This window comes from Leptosomus discolor, chromosome Z, assembly GCF_034619465.1.
Source record: "Leptosomus discolor isolate bLepDis1 chromosome Z, bLepDis1.hap2, whole genome shotgun sequence".
Taxonomy (NCBI): domain Eukaryota; kingdom Metazoa; phylum Chordata; class Aves; order Leptosomiformes; family Leptosomidae; genus Leptosomus; species Leptosomus discolor.
This window is the reverse complement of record NC_141419.1, coordinates 69,830,401-69,858,054: the sequence shown is the minus strand read 5'-3', so window position 1 is coordinate 69,858,054 and position 27,654 is coordinate 69,830,401. Positions and strand designations below refer to the sequence as shown.

General features: G+C 39.5%; 1 protein-coding gene across 1 annotated transcript; it reads right to left on the bottom strand.

Annotated features, from left to right (window-relative positions):
- Positions 1-1,613: 1,613 nt before the first annotated feature.
- CENPK (centromere protein K) lies at positions 1,614-27,553 on the bottom strand. The gene is made up of 10 exons (XM_086479663.1): positions 27,521-27,553; positions 24,848-24,949; positions 22,779-22,835; positions 16,810-16,882; positions 12,436-12,482; positions 10,501-10,583; positions 10,300-10,398; positions 9,826-9,967; positions 5,665-5,718; positions 1,614-2,690 (listed from the first exon to the last, which is right to left on the bottom strand). The coding sequence occupies exons 1-10, from the start codon at positions 27,521-27,523 to the stop codon at positions 2,532-2,534; spliced, it is 819 nt and encodes a 272-aa protein (XP_086335789.1). The 5' UTR covers positions 27,524-27,553; the 3' UTR covers positions 1,614-2,531.
- Positions 27,554-27,654: the final 101 nt, after the last annotated feature.

The window sequence follows — 27,654 nt, the reverse complement described above, 5'->3', positions numbered from 1 at the left end:
TTCAGCTGAGGAGGGGAGAAATAGAGCAGCTTTGGTGGGCATCTGGCATCCAGCCAGGGTCAACCCACCACAGATGCACCCATGGGTCCTGGGGGAACTGGCAGATGATGTGGCTAAGCCACTATCCATCATATTTGAGAAGCCATGGCAGTCTGGTGAAGTGCCCACTGACTGGAAAAGGGGAAACATCACCCCCATTTTCAAAAAGGGAAAAAAGGAAGACCTGGGGAACTACAGTCAGTCTCACCTCTGTGCCAGCAATATCATGGAGAAGATCCTCGTGGAAAGTATGCTAGGGCACACAGAAAATATGGAGGTGATTGGTGACAGCAACATGGCTTCACTAAGGGCAAATCGTGCCTAACAAACTTGGTGGCCTTCTACGATGGGGTTACACCATTGGTGGATAACGGAAGAGCAACTGACATCATCTACCTGGACTTGTGCAAAGCATTTGATGCTGTCCTGCACGATGTCCTTGTCTCTAAAATGGAGAGATGTGGATTTGATGGGCAGACCACTTAGTGGATAAGGAATTGGCTGGATGGTCACACTCAGAGTTGCGGTCAACAGCTTGATAGCTGAGTACGGACCAGTGACAAATGGGTTCCCTCAGGGGTCTGTATTAGTACCAGTGCTGTTTAACATCTTTGTCAGGGACACGGACAGTGGGATTGAGTGCACCCTCAGCAAGTTTGCCGATGACACCAAGTTGTGTGGTGATGTTGACACTGGAGGGGAGGCCATCCAGAGGGACCTGGGCAGGCTGGAGAGGTGGGCCTGTGCAAACTTCATGAAGTTCAACAAGGCTGAATGCAAGGTCCTGCACCTGGGTCATGGCAATCCCAAGCACAGATACAGGCAGGGCGATGAGTGGATTGAGAGCAGCTCTGGGGAGAAGGGCTTGGGGGTGCTGGTGGGTGAAAAGCTGAATATGAGCTGGCAGTGCGTGCTCGCAGCCCAGAAAGCCAATCGCATCCTGGGCTGCATCAGAAGCAGCATGGCCAGCAGGTCGAGGGAGGGGATTCCGCCCCTCTACTGTGCTCTGGTGAGACCCCACCTGGAGTGCTGCGTCCAGCTCTGGGGCCCCCAGCATATGACAGACATGGACCAGGTGGAGCAAGTCTAGAGGAGGGCCACAAAGATGATTGGGGCTGAAAGTTGAGGCTGTTCAGCCTGGAGAAGAGAAGGCTCCAGGGAGACCTTCTAGTGGCCTTCTAGTACTTCAAGGGGGCTACAGGAAAGGTGGGGAGGGACTCTTTATCAGGGAGTGTGGTGATAGGACAAGGGGTAACAGTTTCAAAGAGGGTAGATTTAGATTAGGTATTGGGAAGAATTTCTTCACTATGAGGCTGGTGAGGCACTGGCAGAGGTTGCTCAGAGAAGCTGTGGCTGCCCCCTCCCTGGCAGTGTTCAAGGCCAGGCTGGATGGGGCTTTGAGCAACCTGGTCTAGTGGAAGGTGTCCCTGCCAGGGGGGTTGGAACTAGGTGATTCTTAAGGTCCTTTACAAGCCAAACCATTCTGTGATTCTACAGAAACCTTTATTTTTCTATGAATTTAAAAACTATTAAAGTTCCTACATAAATAAACTGAAATATGGCTAATAAAAAGCGTATTTTATTTCCTATGGTTACAGTCACTATAGATATGCAAGAGCAGAATTTTGTTCAGCCATGGACTACAATAACAAGAAAAGCAGATTAGGATGACACAGAATGCCAGCATTTATTCAGAAGGTAACTGTTCAGCTAACACAACTTCAAAACTCTAGCTATCAACAGAACAGAGATCTGTTATAAGCCTTGATAAACTAGATCTGAAACAGTGAAGAAGGATACTGTTAGGCAATACAGCATAAGACAACGTGGACTGTTTAGGAAGCGTGCAGTTGCACACTCAACATCTGCAGCCTTTTGCACAGAAAGATGTGTCAGCTTTCCTAAGTGTTCTTAAAGCAAATAAATTTGTTTGCAAAGGCTCTGGAAAAAAAAAAATAAACAACCAACCAACCAATCAAACAACCAACTCACAGAAAAAACACCCCCCCCATTCTTGAGATGATACTTCATTGTTAGTTCCAAATGATTGCACGACCACGTGCAGAAGGAGCTCTGTTACTTCAAATTTTGGCTCTGCAGAGTACCAAGGAAATTGAGAAGTGTTTAAAAAAATCTAAGAAATTAACCTAAACCGTGAATGTAATGTATAAATTATTATTTTTAAAATAAAAAATACTGTGAAAAACATTACTTTGTCTACTATGTGAATTTGCATCTTATTAATGAAAAAAAAGCTCCACAACGCAAATCTTGTTATCACTTGCCATAAAACTGAAAGCCAACTGTAACTATGAGCCGTCAAAATAGAAATTTTTGTCTTTTGCCTTAATTCACACTCTGACCAATTCATTAAATAATAAAAAAAAATTCAAATCACCCCCAAAAGCTAATCATATAATATAAGTATGTCTTAGGCCACAAGCAACAGTACTGGTGCCTTTTCTATTTTTAAGGTAAGCATGTCGGTCACGCTACATGTGAAAGGCTTCTAGGCGCAGTCTGTTTGGGTCTTCTGGATGTCTCAGGGCAATTCCATTTCGAAGCAGCAGCTCAATATAAGGTGGCCAAAATGAGTCATTGATTGTGACATAGGGTTCATGTGGTGTGCTTAATAATTTGTTTAGAAGAATCTGGAAGACCAAAAGGATAAGATTTAGGAAATTAACAAAACAGCTAGATTTTAATCTCTTTTAACCACATTTATACCAATTACTGTAATGAGACACTTATGTAGGCAACATAAGCAATACAGGACTACAGGAGAAATACAAGACTTGTTCAAGGTAGAAGGAAAACAAATAACTTCCAATTAACTTCATTACATCTTTTCCGATGTAAAAACTAGAACCAGAATTCTCCTTTTATCCAGACTTATTTTTTCACCACCTGTCAAAAATTCTTGGTGGATTTTAGATAGTGTGATTGTAAATGCCTAAAAAAACTGAACATGAAGATGGTAAATCCTTATAGAACTAATCTTTAAAATCAGTATCTGTTAATTTAAGGTTAAAAGCATTAAAGAGAGAAAGCTAGATTTTTGGGAATTACTTGCCTCAAAACCATAATGACTTACTGTCAACAAATAGTATTTCTCCCTCACTCTTTCAGATTTTAGCAAAGAATGTCCATCTTACAGTTTTTCTAAATTTCATCTCACTAATAAGCTAAAAAAAAAAATCTTTCTTCTTTGATTGGGAAGAATTAGTTTTCCTGTATTTTGTGTCCTTCTGTAGGTTGTGTTAGAAAGAAATGAGTTTACACCTGTGAAACGTTAAATATCATAGACCTACTTTAACTTCACGATGTTTGCACATCAAATCTTTTTGCTCATTTCATTTGGGTTTCGCTTATGCTCACTGGATTATCCAAATTCTAATATTACTTCTTATTTGGGCAAGGCAAACACCTTACAACCTCCTCTTGATACTTCCTTATCCTCCTTCATTCCTTGTCTAAATATAGAATTAGTTAATAGAGTTAAAAAACAAAAATCAGTTCTGACATTCTTTTTCTGTTCTTGGAGACCATGGTCATGCCCTCATAATAATGCTCATACAGAATATCGCAGACATTACAGATTAAACAATCTCACCCATCCCATGGTGTTCCTTCTATTCATCCCAGATATTTCATCTTTCTATTTAGAGCTTCTAAGTGTTATAGCTTTCCCAGTTTCAGTAGGCACAAAATATTCTGTCTGCCTCTTCACTGCTCAAGAAAAAGTCAACATTCTCACTACCAGACTTTACTCTTTCCTATGCATTACTATTAAAAAAAATACTGCTCTTCTTTTTCTGAACATTCCAAAGAATTGTTCCAGTTTGTCTTTTGCACTTACCTGCCCAAATTCTGAGTATTTACTCCAAATGCATTATTTCAGATGAATTGTTACTTAGTCTTTTCTGACATCTGATATTCCAAAATAGCCTTTATGCCTGTAACTTTACATACATTTGTATTATAAAGTCTTTCAAATATTAAACTAGTTCACTACATTCTCAATCAGAAAGGAATAATCCTCAAACTGTTTAAATGGAAAAGAATTACTGCACTTCTAAAAAATGACAGCTCATTATTGGAATAAAAAGGAGTATAATAAAAATTCTGAGGTTTGCATGAGAAAGGAGTATGCTTCTTGCTTACTACTCACGCTAATTTAATGAAGTACTGATATACCTGAATAATACAAATGTATACACCTAGCTTGTCAAAGTGGATTTATTAAAAATACACACTTCCATTACACATGGAGACTGGGGATATATGGTTAGGAACACATGCACTGATTGTAAGTCTGTGAATGAATTATTTTGTACAATACCAAATCCTAAACCTGTCATTATAATACAAAGATGACTTTGCATTTGTCTCTAAGAAACTACTATCTGTATCTAAGAAAACACTTTGCACTTGAAGGCAGAACCAAGTTGCTCAACAGAAAAAAACCAACCTCCCGTAAAACAAAGATAAGAGATACAGTGTACGCCAAGATAGTTAAAATGTCTGAACTTTTGGAAGTAGCATGTTCTTCCAGTTGGAAATCAGACATTTCTTGGATGTGTTCACATTTTGTGGAGATTAACAATATCAGAAAAATACAAAGGGCACTTTTAAAGCATTAGGAGAGCTTTAAAATTTTAATTCCATAGGGAATGTGGTTGTCTTAAATTCTAATCTGTTTTCAAGCTCTGTCTAATTTGGCATTAATAGGCATGCTAACAAACTTGAAGCATGTAAAATGATTTTGATGATGTAAGCCGAAAGTCTGGCCTTTAAATTAAAGTACAATAATGTCATAGTGACCAGATCATAGCATCTTAATACCAGAAAGTTGTAATTAATCAAGTTCTCCCTCAGGAAAAAACTTCTTCCCCTAGCAAGGTCTTACACATAGATGCGTACAACCGTCTGAAGAATGAGGATGGAGGAAGAATAGCAAATTTAACTTCAAATGCCACATTTAAGACAAGAAGGAACAATGCTAGTGAAAAGATTTTTAATGCTTCTTCAAAATTATGCAATTCAAATTCACAAACTGCACACCAAGCAATAAAATGCACACCAAGCAATGCTGGCATACTTATAAAATCACATAGAAATGCATAAATCATTCATTGATTCCCTCATATGGGAAGATAATCCAGTTAACACATGACATTACACATTAGCTTGTCCTTCTGTAACAGTTATTGTATTACATTTCAGAAATACTTTTATTGAAACAGTATAAAACATAGCATGAAACGGAACATTTCATTTTTTTTGTTAAGCACAGCATTTGTCTCCCCTAATATGAGCCACTAATGCTCATAAAACTTCTTTAAAAATAATCATTAGAAAATTAAGAAATAAGGGATAATCACTCTCCAGCTTTAACTGAAGATTTAGTTATCTAAATTATTGCCACAGGTTTTGCAAAAAATTGGGGGTTTAATTTGATAGGAATTAAAATAGAAGTCTGACATAACATTCTTAAACATTTCACTTTCCAAGCTACTATCTTAACTGTTTGTCATATACTGTTATTTATCTTATTAATGTGTTATGATCAGATCTGAGTATTGGAAAATCCCCCAAATCTCTACATAAAAAAAAAGATCTTACCTCTAAAATTTCATGCAGCGTTACTAGTTGTACAGCTGGCTCTTCAGAAGAATTCTGCAAAGATAACCCCACCCCCGCCAAATTAGCAAAAACCAAACCTACATAGTCAGTAAAAACGTTAACTGACAAAGAAAAATATTCACACAACTATTTGATTGCATAGTACACAAAAGATGAAGACTTTTTCTTAGATTTAGTCATGACAGAAATACAAAGTAGTTTTTAAATCTACCAGTTCAATATCATAGTCTTTAAATGTAACATGTTTTGAAGTAATTATTAAAAAAATATTAAACTTAAGTGATCATAGTGTATTTCCCTGGTTTACATTTAAATAAATCCAAGTACATCATATTTATAATGTACCGTGCAAAACGTTCTATGAATAAGATCTGTTAGGAAAAAAGAATGGGTTTTGTGAACTTTAGAAAAATGTTTACAATGCAAATTTGACACAGCTCAAGACTTCAGTTCATGGTGCCTTAATATTTTTCATTACTTTTCCGTAGGCAGCAATGCCAACAAAATTGCTTGTGCTGTTGCACAGTGAATCTGATTCTTTTATTTTTCAGTGTTGTGCTTTTTCCCCATCCGCTTCACATTCAACAAAACGAAGGAGATAACACAGCACTGGTGGCTGCTTACTCAGCTCTGCTGTTGGATGCCAACTTAAGTCCTAAGATATTAACAGCTGTGCAGCACCTTATACACACTCCACTTCTGGAAGAGAAGAATATAAGCAAAAAAGAAGAATTTGTGAAACGCAAGTTCTGGCTCCTTTTTTCCATTCAGTTAATATTCTCACCTTCACAAAGCCACAAGGGGGACATACTGCCTGCTCCATGGAAACCTTGCAAACCATGGAGCTAGGGCTCGATAATGCCTTTATCTTGATACTAGGCTGAGGAAATAGAATCTACACTAAGAAGCTGCAAAAGGTTCCTTGGAGCAATCATGAAGATGCTTCGTACCCTCAGCTGTTGCATTTCCCTGGCCAAAAATACTACTTTGTAACTTAGGTAGTGGGTTCAATATTAGTGTTTCAAAGTTGAAATTAGGTTCCGACTTCAGTAATTACTAAAACTGATACTCAAAGAATAAAATCATAAGGATATTAGTGTAAAGAAGTTTTCAGTCTCACAGAACTAACTAGCAAACTTATTTTGCTAGGTTTATAATATATGTGGTACATATTGTTTTGTAAAATTATATCACTTACATATTTTAAGTGTCACCGATATACACACCTCTAATTAAGTAATGCTTATAAAGTCGCTGCTAAGCAGGATGCTCAGCATTTTTTATTTAACCTGAAAGGCATCTTCATCTCCCTTCCATGAGCTAGACTGGCAAAAAGAACATTCCTCAACATATGACTTTTTGTATTTCTTATCTTGAAAAAAAACAAGACTTTTTTTATCTGAGATTTAAAATGCAAGATAAGTCTTACCCCAATCTCTACCTATTCTAAAGGTGTTGGGCCATGGCAACAGAAGCTAACCTGGGCTGCTGTGATTCAGTCTTCCCTCCCACTCCCAGTCCCAGACACAGGCACCTGGTGAAAGGAAGGTGGAACCAGAACAGCAAAGCTTGGAGCAGTTCACACAACTCTGAAGCCGTGCCCTACAGATGTCAGCCCCGCACATTTGCCCTCACACAAAGCTACTGAGAACGTAAGAAGCTTTCATGAAGTGAAGCAAAATTACTGATATACCGAGTCAAGAGTTCAGTGCTTCCAGAGTGTTGAACCAAGCTGATAACAGAGGTGAATAACATGTTCTCCTGAATCAATATAATAGCAAATTTCATTGCTAATGCCAAAAATCTGTATTTCTGACACAATAAAGACAACAATATAGGTGAAAATGGCTGTCTCTCCTGCCTTTACAGTTCATCACTTAGATGCAGATTACAGGGGACCTGCAGTTGAGCCATTGAGATCCAAATGAGTCAAAAGAGATAGAAGCTATGAATTCACAAGGAATGGAAAGAAAAAGACTTATCAGAAAACAAACTGTGTTTAAGAGTTCAGGAAATGCATAAACAAAATTAAGACAAGGTAAGACCTTGCGTGGCAATTTATAAAAATTAATTTTGCATTTAAGCAAAATGAAAAAAAAAGGTAGAAGGTGAGCTCCTATGCATGGGAGAAGGGTTGATTAATCCCAGACACCTTGTTTGACTATTTTTTTTCCTTTAGATTTTAATAAGGAAAATCGCGTGGAAGAGAGATGAAGGCAGAGTAGCTAGTAAGAATCTCCAAGCATAACAGAAAATTCAAGCAGTTGATTTTGCTCCAGGGCAGGAGATTTTATATCAAATCTTGCTCAGAATTCTGAAACACATGAATTTACTGTTTCCTGTATTTAAAATGCAGCTGGATACTACCGTGAGCAACTCGATCCAACTTTGACATTGGCAGGACCTCGATGGTGGTGTTGGAATGGAAGATCTCCAGAGGTAATTTCCAGCCTATGTTTTTCTATGACATCACATTCTGTGACATCACATCATAAATAGAAGCAAATAAATTGGTGTATCTCATTATAGAAAATATATTTTTAAAGAAACAGTAATAATATATATGGGAAAAATGAACAATTGCTTAAAATACATCTGGGAAAGTCATTAGTGTTTGAAGAGGCATGTCCTAGAACAATTGTAAGATGAGTAAGAACTAGCAAATAGGGAGATGACATATCAGGTGAATTCAGGAAATATATGATTGAAAGATGACTGTTAATTTAATCCCAAAGCTTCAATTTCTTAATGTTGGAGCAAAATTTATCGTATTCAGTAACAGCAGAAAACTGGAGGGCATTGATATGCAGAAGCACTGATATCATAAAATAAGATGTTTGAAGATGGCTGAATAAGACTTTGAAAACAGACATCATGCCTTGAAGGCTCCCTTTGGTATTTTTATGTGCAAAATATGTACTTCTGTGCGAAAACAAGATTTATTTTTTTTTTTTTTTTTAGTTAAAAGCTCAACGTTCATCAGCTGGAAATAACAGGAAGAAAAAGACAAGGGTGTAATTGCTTGCTTTTGTGATGACTGAGCTAGTGGTTTTGTTTATAATACTGGGTTTTACCAGGTTCCAAAAGAGATGAAGTGGAAAGAAATATAGAAAATGGGTGTTACTAGGATAAGCCATGCAACTGAAAACAAACTGTCTTACAGAAGAAGAACAAGAAGGCTTTGCCAGTTCAATTAGGAAAACAAAGAAAGAAAGAAAGGTATATGTTTGCTGTCTATAAATACATCAGGAGGAATAAACACAAGAAAGAGAGCTATTCTAAGGACAATACTGATGTAAGAATACATGGATCTGTGTTAGCATGAATAAATTTAGACTGGAAGTTAGGAGACAGTTTCTAACCAGAGTACTGAGGTACTAGAAAAAAACCCAATAGAAACAGTAATAACAAAAATAATTTGTTTTAAAACAGAGCTCAATGAAAATACTAAAGCAATTATGTGGCTGTCTGAAATAACAGGGAACTGGATTAAAGAAATCCTGCTTCTGTATTCTTAAGTATGTCTGAAATCAAAATCAACCCCTCACTTTTTTGTAACTATTCTTTCAAATAGTAATGGTAAAAGGTTTATTTTTACTGCAGACTTTGAATTTATTATGCAAAATACCCCCTGACCGCCTATTTTCCCTTAAGTTTTAAGATAATTTTTGGCCCAGTTTGCCTGAACAGAAACTGATGGTTAACATTCCAAACTATACTGTAATTATAAACACTTGTCCTTATTGCAGTTCCAAAAACATTGTTAGACAATTAAAACTTGCTTTGCCAAGGAAAATATGAATCTACTTGCCTAGTCCAGTAAAAAAGAAAATGGAACAATTTGGAGTGAACCCCTTACCATTTCCAAATTTGGCACAGCTTTCAGTTCAGTAAGAAATACAATACATTGCTATGCAACTCATTGGGTAAGGGATATACGTGTTAAAAAAGAAAATATCCACCTGGGAACAGCCTTAAATAATATAAACCAACCTGAAAAGTATCAATTAAACCTAAAGGGTCAGCTGTAAGAACTATATTTATTTCAAAATATAACTGCTAGTGACTTTAAAAAGATACTGCATTTAATTAAATGGAAATTGAACATTCCAAATTTGATAGCTATTAAGAAAATCTTACCTTCTCTTTATCATTTCCATCTTCCAATGGAAGGGGAAAATGTTCTCCTAGGAAATCACCCAGAGCATGCAAGAGTTCTTCCTTATAAATCTTCAGTTCCAACAATTTACTTCGCAGCTCATAAGCTGTCCTAGTACACAAACTAAAAAAACAGTAATAGAATATGAAATTAAATAAAATAATTAAAGTTATTCTTCAGTAAACAAGTCACGTATTTTCTATTGTTGCAAGTTCAGCGTCTTGAATCACAGAATAGTTTGTGTTGCAAGGGACCTTTAAAGGTCATCTAGTCCAACCCCAATCACAGTATATAAACAGATAGTAGCAATATTTTCCATGTTTCAAATACAGATTACTGAGCTATTATTTGATCTATTTAACAAAACAAGGAGTATGTTTTAAGAGTTTGTTTGCTTATTTGCTCTTGTTGATACTTAATTTTTTCAATATAAAAACACAACACTGTAGAAATACCTTGTTTTGGAAAGTTGTTCCACTTGGGTTTTTGTCTCTTCTTCAATTCTATTAAGAGCATCTAGTATCTGACTCTGTTCCTCAAGCCACTGCTGTTCTCTTTGAAACATGAGAAGTAGGAAATGGCACAACAGATAAATAGTTTTCCTGGACAGTGGCAAAAAAGCTTACAGCATTAATAAGTCCAAATTATTGTATTACCTTTTCAGATCTTCTTCCAATCGTTTATTCTTGGACTGAACTGTTGACAGCAGCATTTCAAGATCATTCTTTACTTTCCACACCTATTAAATAGTGAAAGTTTGCACATAGCCTAGTCTGCAGTATTCATTCTATGTAAGGTTACATCTGTGAATCTGGTAAAGAGGGTCAAAAATATCTGTAATTTCTTAAGAAATACAGCTATAGAGTGACACACTAGTTTGAAATCCCCTTGGAGCTATTTAAAAATGTTACTGCCACCAGCTGCTCGTTAGTGTCTTATTGAAGCTCTGTAAAACAACATAGTCGATTTTACCTGAAGGAGGTTATGAAGCACACACATGAATTGCTCATCTGATGAAAGACTGAGGAGAAAAGATCTGCAGCACCAGGGCTGCATTGTCTAAATCACTGCAGCTGCTTGCAAGAATGAATCTGCGCTAATTGCACCAACATAAAACGTATAGCACTCAAAACAAGGATGCTGCAAAGAAATACTAATTGCATCCCAGAATTAAATGGTCCTCAGCAAGATGGACATATTTGGAAAGGATGGAGAAATAAAACTACTGCATCCAGAAGCTATTTGCGCTGCTGAAGATAGGGAACAGGGGACTCTTACTGGATGGGGTCTTTCATTACTGCATTATGTTTTACAAAGCAGTATTTCTAACCATTTACATACTTTTTAACATAAATCTATGATTTGGATGTATATTGTCTCCTTCCATACAAACTATGAGAATTTTTCTATTTAGCTCAAAGAAATAGAAATTGTGAAAATATTCTACAGAAACAAATACACTCTGCATATGCAACATCTGAAAAAAACCTGGACTCCTCAACAAAATAGGCCAAAAAATGGATTATTAGATCAAATATGCCATAGCAATACAGTCAAATGAAAGCATAGAACCAAACAACTTGTTAATAGTGACACTTAAAAGCAGTTGGGTTCCCTGTTGTGAGTGATACTAGAAGGAGGAACACTGCTAGGAAGAAGAAAACAAAAAAGGTTTTTTTAAGGCATAACCTCAGGAATATTCTCAGGTCATCTTGCATACCAATGTCCAATCAATATAGTATAATACTACCCCTAAGACATTCTTGATCTGCTCTTTCTTCCAAGGCTGGAAGAACTGAACAAATTCTTTGCAAATTATTGCCACTCTAGATCTAAGAATACTGACTCTTCTGTGTAACACATAATGTTACATTATTTTATATCAAGTATGAAATGCAATGTATGAAAACTTTTTGTTTAAAAGATCATTCACAGAATCACAGAATGGTAGATGTTGGAAGTGACCTCTGGAGATCATCTAGTCCAACCCCCCTGCTAAAGCAGGTTTATCTAGAGCAGGTCACACAGGATCACGTCCAGGCAGGCTTTGAATACCTCCAGAGAAGGAGACTGCACAACCCTCCTGGGTAGTCTGTTCCAGGGCTCTGCCACCCTCAGAGTAAAGAAGTTTTTCCTCATGTTGAGGCGGGACTTCCTGTGCTCCAGTTTGTGCCCGTTGCACCTTGTCCTGTCACTGGGCACCACTGAAAAGAGCCTGGCCCTGTCCTCTTGACACCCACCCTTCAGATATTTATAAGCATTGATAAGATCCCTCTCAGTCTTCTCTTCTCCAGGCTAAACAGACCCAGGTCTCTCAGCCTTTCCCCATAAGAGAGATGCTCCAGCCCCCTCATCATCTTCGTAGCCCTCCGCTGGACTCTCCCCATTCATTACAACTAGGAAATTTTAGTAGTTACAATACAGGGGAAGAAAAACATTAGAACAACCACAATGCCTGAAGAAACATACACAGTATCTTAGTAGCAGCCCACCACAAGAGGAGTCATAGGAAAATGCAGCAATTGTATACTCTTTTTTTTACATTTTTTTCAACAAAATTTTATTATCTTTTAACAAAAAAATAGACTTACCTCTTCTTTTCCTAATGATAACAGTACATCTGGATTGGTAGAAATTACTGCAAAATAAAATGAATTGGGTTTTTTTGCAGTGGATGATATATATATTGTTTACACTGAAAAGTAGCCTGGCTGGAGAGAAACTTATGTAGCCTCTAAAAAACTAGCTTGGCCATCAGCAGCAATTTAACCACATTTTGTGGTGTCCTGCTGGGCTAACCTACTGTCACTTTCGAGCAAATGAAATTAGACTGAAAAAGGTGTGGTGTTAAAGCTTCTGCATTATTCTTCATACCTGAACTAGCTCAGGTGTATAGGTATAGGTACATAATACTGAAATGCAAAGTACAGTCATGCTTCAAGAAAAGCACACCTGATTTTCTTCAGTGAAGGGATTCCATCAACATTACCAATGTGGCCAATCAAATTCTTCCAGTCTTCCAATTCATTGCTAATCAGCCTCCCAAATGCCTGATCAGGATTGTAAAACCTATCAGATTTAAAGAACTTAAAAAGCATGTCACCATCCTTACTGTGCACAAGAACAGCTACATGCAGGGAGATGAAAGACCCAGCAAAGCCAATATCTTAACTCCAACGCTGAGCAACAGCAGCATTTAAGGGAAAGTACACTGCTGTTCAAGGAAGTGGTAATGTTTCCTTGGAACAGTTTACAAAATGCAATGATTTATGGCTTATGGATTTTCTGAATACAAAGTGAGTTGTTGGATTTGATGCCTTCAATGGACTCAAATAGTTCTCAGTTCCATGTCAACCTGCAGTATCTGCATAAATGTATGGCTTTTGAAAAAGTGAAGCATTTGAACCTATTAACATGAGAAATAAAAGCTACTCTAGCAGATTTAAACCTTAGTATGACAGGAACATTTTTTGTCCAAGCTTGGGCTCCAAATCTCTAATCTTAAAAATAATTACTTCAATAAAAGCTTTTCCTTTAACAAAAAGGAAAACCCTTAATCCTCCCATAAAAGCATTAAATATCTCCCAAATACGATACAGTTATTTCATAAAGTTTTTAAAGTACCTTTTTTTAATAGTTTTATCTACACAAATTTTGAGAAGCCTTAGATCAGTAGTTTTAAAAGCAGTGTTTGTTCTGAGATGAAAATCAGCAAAACTAGAGTTCAAAATGCATTAAATTACATCACAATAAAATCCTTTTTATGTAGAGAACTACTGTCTCTACATCTTGACACAAAATTTGAGTAGAGCGGTCCCAAATTAAGCTTATGTTTACAGGTTGTGGAAGGTAGTGGTTTGTGCTATTGTAAGAGCAAGATTTCTTTACGGACGTGAATATCGTGCATACACGTCTTCATTTTAGATACCTAATCCTAAGTATGTGCTTCCCATTCCATATTCATACTGTGTGAGTATCAGAACAGAAGGACACATCTTCCTCGGACGGAAATCACTAGCACTAATTTAGTGAAGGAACAGTGCAGATCTAAGACATTGGAACAACAGATTTATGGCAGGTGCTACCATAAAGAACACCGGTTGCTCTATCTGCTATCAGTTAAAGCTTTTTCGGTTATGAATCACTACACTTGCAAAAATCAAATGTCAAACAGAATTGCCTAGCGATACACAGTACAATTACTAAGCAAAATACTACCAGATGCTAGGAATGTAAAAGCAACTACTATGCACATGTTTATCCAGAAACTCCTATTAAAATAAGAGGAATTTGGCAGAATATAGATATTTTGCAAAGAAAAATAAAATTATGCAGAGACCACAACTGTTTTATATGGTTTAAAATATGGTTGCTTCCACTTCCTTATTTTGCAAAGGTAAAAGTTAAATTCTATTTTTATGAGCCAAATGCCTCCTAAAAAGCTTTAACTCAGCTGACTTAGCAGCTCTAGAGCTACATAAATAGTATGAGAAATTGAGAAAGAACAAGAGACTAAACTAAAAGCTTTGCAAAAATAAAATTTGCATTGTGGACTCAAGTATGTTTGCCAATATTGTGCCCAAAAAAATGCAGAACTGCCAAGTTATAACCTCTGAAAATAAGATTTAAAATTTAAATGCTGACAGGCCCTCATTTACAAGACATGAACTGGCCATTACTAAAAGCAGAAACCAAAGTGAGAGACCGACATGCATGCTCTATTAGTAAATTGTATGAAATCAGTATTTCTGCTATTCCTATTTAGATAAATTGAGAAAGTGTTTTCAATTGAGTAATTCCTCCTTCAAACAAACAGCAGGAGCCAAGATGGACAGAGAAGATGTAAGCACAGCAGACTCCTCACTTTCGTGCAAGCACTGTATTGAAGTTCTTAGCAGCAACGTATTTTCTCTTCCCTCAGAAAGGTAGCCAAAAAAGCAAAGCTTTGGCTGCAAAATATTACTTGTATTATAATATGCATACATCATTTCTCTAGTACAAAATTAAGATTGCTAATAATAAATCTTGTCACTCGGGAATAAGTAAAAATGGTTGAGCAAAGCAAGTCAGCAAGCCAATAAAAATAGGTCAAGCCCCAAGAATATTTTTAAGCAACTAGCTTAAAGCTTAAAATAATTACATATTTTAGTAAGGAAACGTAACATCTCCAGGTATTTTACCCAGATAAAAACTCTAAGTGCTTTCAATTCATTTGCTTTAAGCCAGCAGCTTATTTACAAGCAGCAGCCAAGAACCACTATTTCCCAAATTCAATGTCATGCTTTTGGTCTACATACCTCTAAGAAGCATTTGAGGCTGACCATTCTTAGAGACAGGCTTACAAAGCACATGAACTATGAACTTGTTCTGATACAGCAACAACATCTATTTATACAAAATATTTTTTCTTCCAGCTGCTATTATTTGATCAAGATACGCAGCAAGTACGTATCCTTTGAAAAAAGCTGGATGTGGTTGTGCAAGGACGGACTCTGCATACCAACCAATACAGTTTCAAGCAAAAGTTGTTTATTGAACGTTTGGCTGCGTCTTATATACTGTTTTATTTCCGTACATGTGATCATACATTTTCAGATTGGCTATCTCGCTTTGTCCACCCACCCAGCACGCAGTTACCTTACTTATGCGATTGGTTACAAGCTCTACGTGACAGTGTCTGTTAGTACCTACTATTCACCCCTTATTTCCTCTATGTCTATATTAGGTATGCTCTCTCTCTGCTAGATAGTCTCCTATAGCTGGAGAAGTGACTTTAACGTTCAGCTGAAAATGAATTCCAACTTGGCCAGATGACAAAATATTGGAAATTACCGTTCGCTGCCTAAAACACAGTCCTGTAATTTTGTAAACACAAAAACCCTCAAGCCTCTGCTATTCAAACAAGACAATGTATCCATTTAAAGATTAACTATTAAGTTTTCCTGGGCTGAAAGGTGCTAACAGATCCTTGATAAGACACATAACAGTGAGCACTACCAGAATACTAATGATAGTGTGAGCTGTTTTAAGTCTCCAAATGGGACACCTGAAAAAAGCTTACTTTACTCACATTTAAGATTCTGAATGGCTTCATTTTCAGTGTCTGGCCACATCGGCCTTGCAACAGAGTAAAATCAGTCAGCACTGGTGCTTATGTACAAAAAGAATTCTGAAGAACTGAGAAATTTATACTTTTTGACTGATAATTCCTAAGAAATGTAAGAGCTACCACCTGTCTCAGTGGTTTGTGCTTCTCAGGACCAACAAGTGACCCAGATTCCTGTGTTGTTAAAGTATACTGAAGTGTCTTTTACCACCTTGTCTTGACCTGAAATCTCTGACCCCTGTTAAATCCAAGATAGATATTTTATTACGGTGTAACAGGCCGACCACTAAAGGTTTACTTCAAAGTATCAGCTAGTACATCATAATACAATACTCTTTTTTGAAGTATTAATATGGTTAAAAACATGTTTGGGTAAATTATTGTTAGTTTATTAGCAATACTTGCAAAGATAAAAAAAATGAAGGCATTATTTGCCAAAGTAGTTCTGTCCTAAAAAGGAAATACAAACAAATGTTGGAGAAGAAACGATCACAGAAACCAGAAGGAAGGTAACAGCATAATGAACTTTTGTTATTTTGTTAGGAAACCTGCTAACAGTTATTTTTCCATTTAACTGACTGATGAAAGGTGATATGAACCATGCATTTAGCTGTCCAGAATCACAAGTTAAAATGTAGTAGAATACACTTCGAATTCTAAGTTCACTTAGAACTAAAATGCAAAAAGAATCTAGAAACGAAACATACATGCTACTGTGGGAAGTATTTAAATTTTAAGTAGTTACGGTATGAAAATACAATCAACAGACATTCAATATATACCCAGTTTAAGATGTCTAGATGAAAGAGACTTTGCAGAAGTTTACATGAGCATACCTTAGATGGAAGCAGTTACTTACATTCAGGACTTGTTTTTTGCCACTGTTTATGTTCCGCTGTTAAAGCCTTCAGTTGTGCCATTAACAGGGAAAGCTGTATAACAAGAAAAGAAGCATCTCTTGAAGTGTGTTGAGTTACATTGGAGTAAAATGAGACAGAATGGTATAGAAATTAAATTATTGAGTTTATGCAGCAGAAAACAAAAGAGCATCTATTACAATAGACCACTTATTCCGTCAGAAGATTTAAAAAGTGACTTGCAGAGATAAGAAATATTTTTATTCTTTTTTCAAAAGAGGGAAGCCAGAAGTAGTCAAGGTTTGGCATTTTTCCCCTAATTTCCTCTGTAATATCAGACAATGACCACAACTGAAGGTAAGCCACTAGAAGTAATGACTATATTTCACATCCCAGTTCCTCCTTAGATACATGGTTGATACACATCTAAGGTTAAATGGACTGTGCTTGGTATGTGATGACTAAACAAGAGTATGGCTTCGAAAAAAAACAGCAAAGAAATTTCCTATCAAAACAACATCTGTGCACTCAACAAAAAGTGGTTTAGAACTAGTGCTCTAGCTCACAGTAATCACTCAAAATATAGCAACAATAAGAAAAAACACCAACTCAAACGTTTATGTAGAAATCCCAAACTAAAGAACCATAGATTTTTAAAAATGTCCTTATTTTAACACGTTACTATGTTCTGGAGAAAGAATATATCTATTATATTACTATTCCACTTCCTGAAACTGAGGACTACACCTACCATTTTTCTTCAAATACATTGTAAATTACATGCTGCCTCCTAAAAGACTCTGTCGACCAGGCTCCTAAACAGGCCAGAGTGTGCTCCTAAGCTGCTCCTAAGCTACCAGATCACTTGTAACCTGGTAAGAAATGAAGCATACGTTTACATACAACAGGTACTGCTGATGTGGTCAAGCATTTCACAAAAAGCTCTGCCGATCGCTGAGGACGCGGCAACAGCAGCGGTGAGCAGCGGCGGGATCCGGGAGCGCAGGCAGGGCGGTTGGTGGCGGGGCGGCCTTACCAGCTTGCCCAGGTAGCGATTGTACTGCCCGGCAGAAGGCCACGACCCCTCTGAGCTCTGCACCCACCACAACCAACGCAGCTGCCCGGAGAGAGCCCCATGGGGAACACACTGCCACCCCAGTGCCCAGCTGCAAGGCCCGCCCCGCTCGGGCGGCAGCAGTGAGTCCCGCTGTGGGAGGTGTGCCCAGGGAGAAGAGCCCCTCTGCTTGGGGACAGAGCTCCGGGAGGAGGTGGTGGTGGTGGAGGAGTGTCAGTGAATGTGAGAGAGAAACAGACTACTGGAATCAAACTGAAGGAGAAAAAGATGGGTCATTGTCATGAAAGACTCCCTTCTGAAGGGAATGGAAGTTCCAACGCACAGATGGGACCCACTCCTTAGGGAAGCCTGCTGCCTCCCTGCAGCCAGGTTTAAAGAGGTGAAGAGTACGCTTCCCACCCTGGTGCAGCCCTCAAATGACTATCCATAGTTGAATTTTCAGGCAGACAGCGACAACATGGCAACAAGAAGTCTGAGGGCAATCAAGAGAGACTTCAGGCCTCTGGGACACATGGTTAAGGGACCAGGAGCACAAGTAGTGTTCTCCTCTACCCCTCCAGTTGCACACTTTAGGCAGCTTAGGAGCATCCTCTGGTCTGTTTAGGAGCCTGGTCAACAGAGTCCCTTGAGAGGCAGTCCTGAAGGGCAGAGGAGTCCAGGAAGGCTGGGCATTCTTCAAAAAGGAAATCCTGAAGGCACAGGAGCAGGCTGTCCCCACGTGTCATACTCTATCAGGAAATGACAAGGGAAGAAACAGTAAGACCCAGCAGATGAATACCTGGCTCTGAGACTGGTATCACAGGCAGAACTTTGGGGTTTTTGATCATGGGTCAGTCTACACAATACCAGGCCTGATGGCAACAGATCAGGTACACCTATCTCAAAAGGGGAAAAGGCTTGCTTGCTAGAGATAAGCCTGGGGGAGGCACATCAACGATTGAGGGACGGTGTGCAAGCAAGGCCCTTCAGACTACCACCTCGGTGGAGGCAGGAAATGGAAACCCTTGTGGCAGCAAAGACACGAAGGTTATTGATATGTCTGATACCACAGAAGTACCCAAGAAAGGTCATGTAGGAAGTGGGGTTTCTCCCCCAAAAAAGGCAGCAAGATCAATAGCCCAACTGAATTGCATCTACACCAATGCACACAGCATGGGCAACAAACAGGATGAGCTGGAAGCCATTGTGCAACAGGAAAACTACGACATAGTCACCATCATGGAAACACGGTAGGACGAGTCGCACAACTGGAGTGCTGCAATGGATGGCTACAAATTCTTCAGAAGGGACAGGCAAGAAAGGAGAGGTGGTGTGGTAGCCCTCTATGTTAGGGAGTGTTTTGATTGTTTAGAGCTTAACAATGATGATAGGGTTGTCTATTGGTAAGAATCAGATGGAACGACAACAAGGCAGATGTCATGGTGGTAGTCTGTCACAGACCATCCAACCAGGATGAGGAGGCAGACAAAATACTCTATAAGCAGCTGGAAGACGTTTCATGATCACTAGTCCTCTCATGGGGGACTTCAACTCACCAGATGTCTGCTGGATATACAATACAGCAGAGAGGAAATAGTCTAGGAGATTTCTGGAGTGTGTGGAAGATAATTTCCTGACACAGTTGGTGATGGAGCCAACTAGGGAAGGTGCCCTGCTGGACCTATTGTTTGCAAACATGGTTCAAAGGACTTGTGTGCAATACGATGGCATGAGGCAGTCTTGGACACAGCGATCATGAGATAATAGAGTTTTCAGTTCTCAGAGAAGTAAGGAGGGGGGTCAGCAGAATGGCCACCTCAGACTTCTGGACAGCAGATTTTGGCCTGTTTAGGAGCCTGGTTAACAGAGTCTCTTGGGAGAAGGTCCTGAAAGGCAGGGGAGTCCAGGAAGGCTGGGCATTCTACATGCCAAAAGACAAGCCAGTGAGTAAGAAGACCGGACTGGCTGAAGAGACAGCTTTGGCTGGAACTCAGCAAAAAAAGGACAGCCTATGGCCTTTTGAGGAAGGGGCAGGTCACTTAGGAGGACTACAGGGATGTTGTTAGGTTATGCAGGGAGAAAATTAGAAGGGCCAAAGCCAAACTAGAACTTAAGCTGGCTACTGCCATAAAAGACAACAAAATGTTTCTATAAATGCATTAACAACAAAAGGAGGGCTAAGGAGAATCTCCATGCTCTAGTGGATGCCAGGGCAAACAGTGACAAAGGATGAGGAAAAGGCTGAGGTACTTAATGCCTTCTTTGCCTCAGTCTTTCATAGTAAGACCAGTTGTTCTACAGGTACCCAGCCCCCTTAGCTGGAACACAGGGACAGGGAGCAGAATGAAGCCCACAGAATCCAAGGGGAAGTGCTTAGTGGCCTGCTACACCACCTAAACATAGAGAAGTCTATGGGGCTGCATGGGATCAACCCAAGGGTACTGAGCAAACTGGTGAAAGTGCTCACCAAGCCACTTTCCATCATTTACCAGCAGTCCTGGCTAGCCGGGGAGGTCCCATTTGACTGCAGGTCAGCAAATGTGACACGAAGGTCCAGAAGGAGGATCCCAGGAATTACAGGCCTGTCAGTCTGACCTTGGTGCCGGGGAAGGTTATGGAGCAGTTCATCCTGGGTGCCAGTGCACGGTACTTACAGGACAACCAGATGATCAGACCCAGTCAGCAAGGGTTTATGAAAGGCAGGATCTGCTTGACCAACCTGATCTCCTTCTCTGACAAGGTGACCCACTTGGTGGATGAGGGAAAGGCTGTGGCTGTTGTCTACCTGGACTTTAGTAAAGCCTTTGACACCGTCTCCCACAGCATTCTCCTGGAGAAACTGGCTGTTCATGGCTTGGACGGGCATACTCTTTGCTGGGTAAAAAACTGGCTGCATGCCTGGGCCCAAAAAGCAGTTATGAATGAAGTTCAATCCATTTGATGGCCTGTCACAAGTGGTGTTCCCCAGAGCTCAGCATTCGGGCCAGTCTTGTTTAACATCTTTATCGATAACCTGAATGAGGGGACTGAGTGCACCTTTAGCAAGTTTGCAGATGACACTAAATTGGGTGGGAATGTGGATCTGCTCAAGCGTAGGAAGGCTCTGCAGAGGGACCTGGACAGGCTGGATCGATGGGCTGAGGCCAATGCTATGAGGTTTAACAAGGCCAAGTGCCGGGTCCTGCACTTGGGTCACAACAACCCCAGGCAGCGCTACATGCTTGGCGAGGAGTGGCTGGAAAGCTGCCTGGCGGGAAAGGACTTGGGGGTGGTGGTTGACATGAGCCAGCTGAACTTGTGCCAGCAGTGTGGCCAGGTGGCCACGAAGCCCAACAGCATCCTGGCCTGTATCAGCAATAGTGTGGTCTGCAGGAGCAGGGAGGTGATCGTGCCCCCCACTGGGCACTGGTGAGACGGCACCATGACAACTGGAGCTGGCCTCATTGAGTGACATCCAACAACTTCTGTGAGATGGACTGGCATCCACTGGGTATGAACCATGATGAAGTTTGTACTATCTTTTCCTGCCCTGAGAGACTGCTACGATAGATGGAATTCACTGGGCTGGACACATTCAATAAAACTTTTGGACAAATAATCTATGAACAGAAGACTAGTAACTGTGTGTGTATATATGTGTTGAAAAATGGAAAGAATATGAGTGATGTGGGCATGACTTAAATGGTATGGGCTAAGGGGTGGAATTCTGCCCTGACTTAACTGGGATAATCACAGCCCAGCCATGCTAGGCAGGCTCAAGCCAGCCAGGGCAGCTGACCCGAGCTGGCCACAGCTGCAGCCCACACTGTAATGTCATGCTCATTATAAAGGGAGGTGGTTTACTGAGGAGAGGGAGCTCCTGTGAGGTTAGCCCTGCTGGATTCCTGCTCCTCCTCTGCTTCTGCTGAGGACCACTCTACAGTGCATCCTGACAGCTGCATATTCATTTGACTAAGTATTTTCTGTTTCTACTGTGGTGTTTTCATTAAACCTGTTGTACTTTCACCTATGGGTCTTCTCTCCTCTTCCCCCTCTCCCCCCAACCTCCACCCCCAATTCCCCTCCCTGGTTGGTGAGGGTTCATTGGGTGATAGAGCAACTGTTACAGGTTAGCCCTGGTACAGGCTAAACTTAAGACAATTAGGAATAATTTCTTCACTGAAAGGATTATCAAGCATTGGAACAAGCTGCCCAGGGAAGTGGCTGAGTCACCATCCCTGGAAGTATTTAAAAGACACATAGATGAGGTGCACAGTGACATGGTTTAGTGGTGGGCTTGGCAGTGTTAGGTTAACAGTTGGACTTGAACTTAAAGGTCTTTTCCAACCTAAATGATTCTATGACCTTCAGAAGACAATCTTTTAAGATAAAGGAAAAGAAAACAAACCCAAAACAAAATAAATAGTCACCATACAAACATTTCTTATTTTCTAGATCAGGTGCTGTCATCTCTTTCATAAGCAGCACTACTCTTGACAGCACCATCAGCTCATTCTTTGTTCCTTCAAACTTGATAAAAAAGGATGTACAAAATGTTCTGGATATTTCAGTAACTGGACAAAAAAGCCTTTCCAAGAAATTAACACTACAATTCAGCAACATTAAACCAAGAACTGTCTTTTCAACAAACACATACAGGAAATACTTAGATCAGAAGTTACACACTCCTCCATTTTGCTGCCTATCTTAAGTCATCAGTTGTGTGGCAGGAGTGCATGTAACCTTTTTGCTGTACATAAATGCATTTTTCAGTATTTGCTAGACACATACTTCAGAATACAGCTTCAAAGCTGGTAAGAGTAAAGCTGTCAGCTTTAGAGAGTAAGTGAAGATATTTTAGTTTCCTTTTGGAAATGCACCATATCTTTACAGAAAGCTAAATAATTTGTGAAGAATAAACAAAAAATACCATCTTACCTTGACATCTGATTTTAGCAGTGTTTCTGTTCCTAGAAGCATTGTCTTGCTCTGACACTTGTTAGAAAACAAACAAAACACAAATAATGTTTACTTCCTCTTCCCTTTTGTAAGAAACAATGATTAGAAATTCCAACAAAAGTTAATATATGAATAAAAGCGTTATGACACCCCTTAGAGCCTAACCCAGAACAGTAAATTAAGAAATATTGTGAAATCATACCACAGTAAAAATAGTAGAACTTCAACTAATCGAAAAGTAGCAGCTAAGGAAAGATGTATAATTTGAGGGAAAAGTTGATACAGGGAAAGACACTGAACAGACGAACATGAGAAACTGGGAAGAGAAAGTCATGGACAAGGCTGAATAGGGAAGCTGCTGAGAAATTAACACACTTGCTGCTACTATTCTGGCTCTCCAAAATGAGCAATCGCATTGTAATATGTATTTTTAGTTTAAACTCATTTAGAGCAATATACTGTACACTTCAGAAATGGTCTGATTTTCAGACACGTACTACATCAGCTCCCATGACTGCAATGGGATGTATATCAAGTCTGAAATTCAGGCCACCACAGATATCCAAGGCTTCAGCAGGAGACACCTGCTAAACTCTTTCTGGTTTATAACTGTCAGCAATTTAACCTGTCCCATGACAGGGCAGGATATATTCTGCTAAGCAGTAACACTACTAAGAGCAGTACTTTGGAAACCTTGTTGTTACTGTTTTGGAACCAAAACACACTATAGGATTTCTCCATTAAAAACTGCTAAGGCTGACACACAATCACTGGAACATTGCATCGTAAACCACATAACCTAGGAGCTAATTCAATGACTGTTAGTTGTTTAAACTTTTTGCTGCATCCAGGATGCCACAATCAAAGTGATAAAAAAATCCTACTGTTTTTATCAATCTCCAAAAATTACACACATTATCGCTTCCTGTACTGTTTCGGGGATGCTGAGAACAAGATACAAAATATCAAAGATTTTCAATTAAATTCAAAATAATAAACATTCTAACTTCCCTTCTGATCTGAAAGTGTCACAGAAAGTTCACATCCCCTGAAGTGGTACCAAACAAAACTTCTGCCGATAACTTACTACAGTACTTCAGAAACGTAGACACAGTATTCCCTGCCACTTGTTCAATATTAAGTTTACATGTAACGACACATAAAAGCACATTAGTCTTTTTAAATTTAATTCTGTACTGCACTGTGGGTTGTCTATACATTATTCTGCTTTAAGTTTGGAAGTATTTTTGCTTCAGTTTCTGATACTTTTAATACTTTGACTCTACAACTGGGAACTCAAGCAGATAGCATACAAATACCACATCAAATTGAGTGAAGCAATTGAAACTCTCAAAATATAATTTAGAACATGCGTTTTCATTAGACTTAGCAGAATCTTACACGATGCATAGCATTCCCCCAGAACTGTTAGAAGTTTATTTTTCCTGGGATTCCTGTAAATAAAAATAACTTGCCCTAAAATGTTATTATTAGCATATTGGACCATACATTGAGAGAGATAAACTTTATTCTTGAGGATTTAACTGTCAGTTTGCATAAGCACATGCTAATATTGTCATCCTTCTAAGCCTCTTTCTCATCCCATTCTCTCTCTCCTTTAAGATCCAAAGTACTTATGAACAGCAGTTGAATCCCATCTTGCATAAGGCTAAAGAAAGAAGGATCTCAAGCCTCAGTGTGCCGGTACTACCAGAACACAAGTAAATTGTTCAATTTTTCCCCTGTTTTAACATAAACTCCCATTCTATTTAATCAAATCGTAACATCAGTGCACTGTAAACAAAGTTCAACACTGCAAGGCATTCTTCAACCCCTGCTAGCACTTCTGCCTTTGGCCTTTCTGAAGAACTTTTCTTCGCTTTTGCCCCCACGCCCCTCCCTCCGCCCCCTTTTTTTTTTTATTCTTGTTTTGCTGTGGCAGTTTCTTTGGAGGGGGATGAGGTAAAGCATGCAGTGAAGGATGGGGAGATAAAAATTGCTGAGGAAAGTTTATAACAAATCTAGTCTGTCACTTGTGATCTGCATACCTCTTCCATCTGTTTCCAAATACTCTCACATTCATCCAACAGTTCTTCCTTGGCCTTTACAAGGCAAGCTGAGCCTTCGGTGACTTCTGGTAAACATTCGTCCTATTGACAAGCAAACAGAACAGTTATCACGTAGATCTACAACAATTATCAACAGGTTACTGAATCATACCTGCTGCTTCAGGTCAGATATGCAATTCAGAGCAATCCCTCTGAATCCAAAGCTTTCAGTTAACTCTGTATATTTCTACATAACTTCAGTAAAAAAAGCTAATTATATTACTATAGTAAAACTTGAAGACACTAATAAAGTTTTTTAAAACTGACTCACAAAGTCCTAGATTTTCAAAACTGCTTTGATTATCTGCAGTGGCATTTTTTATTTTCTGCAACTTCAATAAAGAAATAATGAGAATCACATCTACAAAGCCACGCTTTTCTTCCATATATCTGCAAAGTTCTTAAGCATAGTTACTTCTGCTTTGTCTTCCAATATATGTCCTGATCTGTTTCTCCTTATGGCAAATTGAATTCAGAATTTTTTTGACTAACAAATTAAAGTGTCCTGGAGGTTACTAGAGAAACAAACAAAAGAGCCTGAACGATATGCAGGCAACCAAGGAAAGAGGGTACTAGGACAGTCAAGAGAAAAATCAACCCGAGTTAAATCAAAAAGTTTGAGAAACTGTTGGGTCAAATAGACACATATACAGATTTGGAAATTTAATTCTAGCTAAATCTCTAAAGAGATACATGAACAACAGCAGCAATTAAGAGAGGAAAACGAGAAGAGCCAAATGGCACTCAAAGGGAATGTGGGTTTTTTTGTGTTTTTTTTGTTGTTGTTGTTTTTTTTTTTAAGGTAAAACAACCAACAGGAATTTCCTAGATGTACAAGATGCAGGAAGCATTCAAAAATACTTCAATGGATCCCTAAAGCCCACCGAATACTTAGAGATTAAAAAGACACATTAAAAAAAAGATAAAGATCTAAATAATAAACACCTGTGCCTTCTTAATGATGCACAAATTCCTGACTCAACGTTTCAGAACAAAAACACAGCATCAGAGAATGCTGAAAACCCAAATAATTTTGGAGGAGTGAAATACTCAACTGGTCCTCCAAAGTTCAAGTACGCCATAGCAGAGTGGCTAAGGAAAAAAAAACCCAGAACATCTCACTGAACACTGTAAGATTTCTAGAGAAGTGACAGGTAGCAACTAGCAAATTTGTTGCATCAATAATTAAAAACAGAACACTAGAAAATCTGGGTTGCCAAGATCTGATAAGGTCTAACGAGCAGTTTTTGCTTCATCAAGAAAATCATTATCTCCTTAAGAGTCTTGAACTTTCTCCATAACGTGGAAGAGAATTAGCTCACATAATTTATTAAAATTTTTGAAATGCCTCCAGTGAAGTCCCCCACAAAAGTCTAACAAAGAAACTAAGCAGTAGTGAGATGTAATGTACTTTTTTTTTCCTCAGACCAAAACCTGTCAACTGAACAGATCATTTTCATCATGGCAAAAAGGCTCAGGAGCAGAGCTAAGAAGTCCTGAAATGGGGGGGGGGGGAAGAAAGGAGGAAAAAAATGAGATAACATTTGGAAATTCAAAAGGGGTCTTGGGGTCCTATCTCCTTGTGTCCCCCCACAATAATACAATCCATCAGCATGAAAACATTATATGAAGTAAACATCTGAGTAAATAGCCAAAAAATGTTCAAATTATTATGATGACTATTATTGTCGACCTTTCGAAATTTCCACTATTCGTTTCAGAGTTTCAAAATGTACATACTATGAGGAAACACTACGGGCCCCTGTAGCACAAGCCAAACGGACCTGTTGCCCCCAACACTGTGCTGTTAAATTACCTTATAAAGTATATACATCAAAGCGTCACGTTTAGGCGTTTTTCCTTGTAGCTTAGTTTTCCATAATTCTGTATGGTAAAACTAGGTTTCTATTTGTACACCATAACTGAAAACCGAAGGCTTTTTTTGCATGTCATTAATATTAATAAATTCTAGTTTCAACATGTTATTCCTCCTGCAGTCTCCTTTTAGATCTACAAATTCTTCTCATTTTAGAACCGCATAATTAGGTAAGAAATACGCGCGGGGAAAAGAATGCATTGCGGACTCTCTGCCAGCCAAGCGAACCGACGAGCTTCACGGGAAACGTTTCATGTTGACAAATGTAAAGCTACCAACAGCTGGAAGAAATTCAGAGATGAGAAGGGAAAGACACAAGGAAAACTGAGAGGGGGAAAAACAACAAAGACAGGAACCCGGGGTTCACGTTCGGAAGGAGAATAATAAAAGCAGGATAGAAAGGACAACACAAGAGACCAGGCAGGGAGCTCCCATTCTCACCGACATAAGCCCCAGGGCTGCACCAGCGACAGGGAAACACGCCCAAGGCGGCTGTTCCCCACCGGCTAGGGCCGAGGCGGCCCCGCGCAGCTATGGCCGCAGAGGCCCGCCCGCTCCTTTCCCGGCAGCCCCGCGGCCCTAACGGCCGCAACCGGCCCGCCGCCCCGCGGCTGCCCCGGCTCCGCAGCCGAGGAGCGGCTCCGCTCAGTCGCGGAAGCCTGGGAGCCCCCCTCGGTGCGGCGGCGGCGCTCAGGGCAGCCGGACAGACGGACGGCCGCCCCCTGCCTGCCCGTTACCATGGCGGCTCCGCTCGGCGCGGCTCGGCTCGGCTCCGCTCGGCCCGGCGCAGTCTTCCTCTGCGCGCGCTCCGCCCTCATTGCCTGCGCCTCGAGGCGTCACTTTGGAAGCGCCCGGCAGCGGGTGTGGTGTG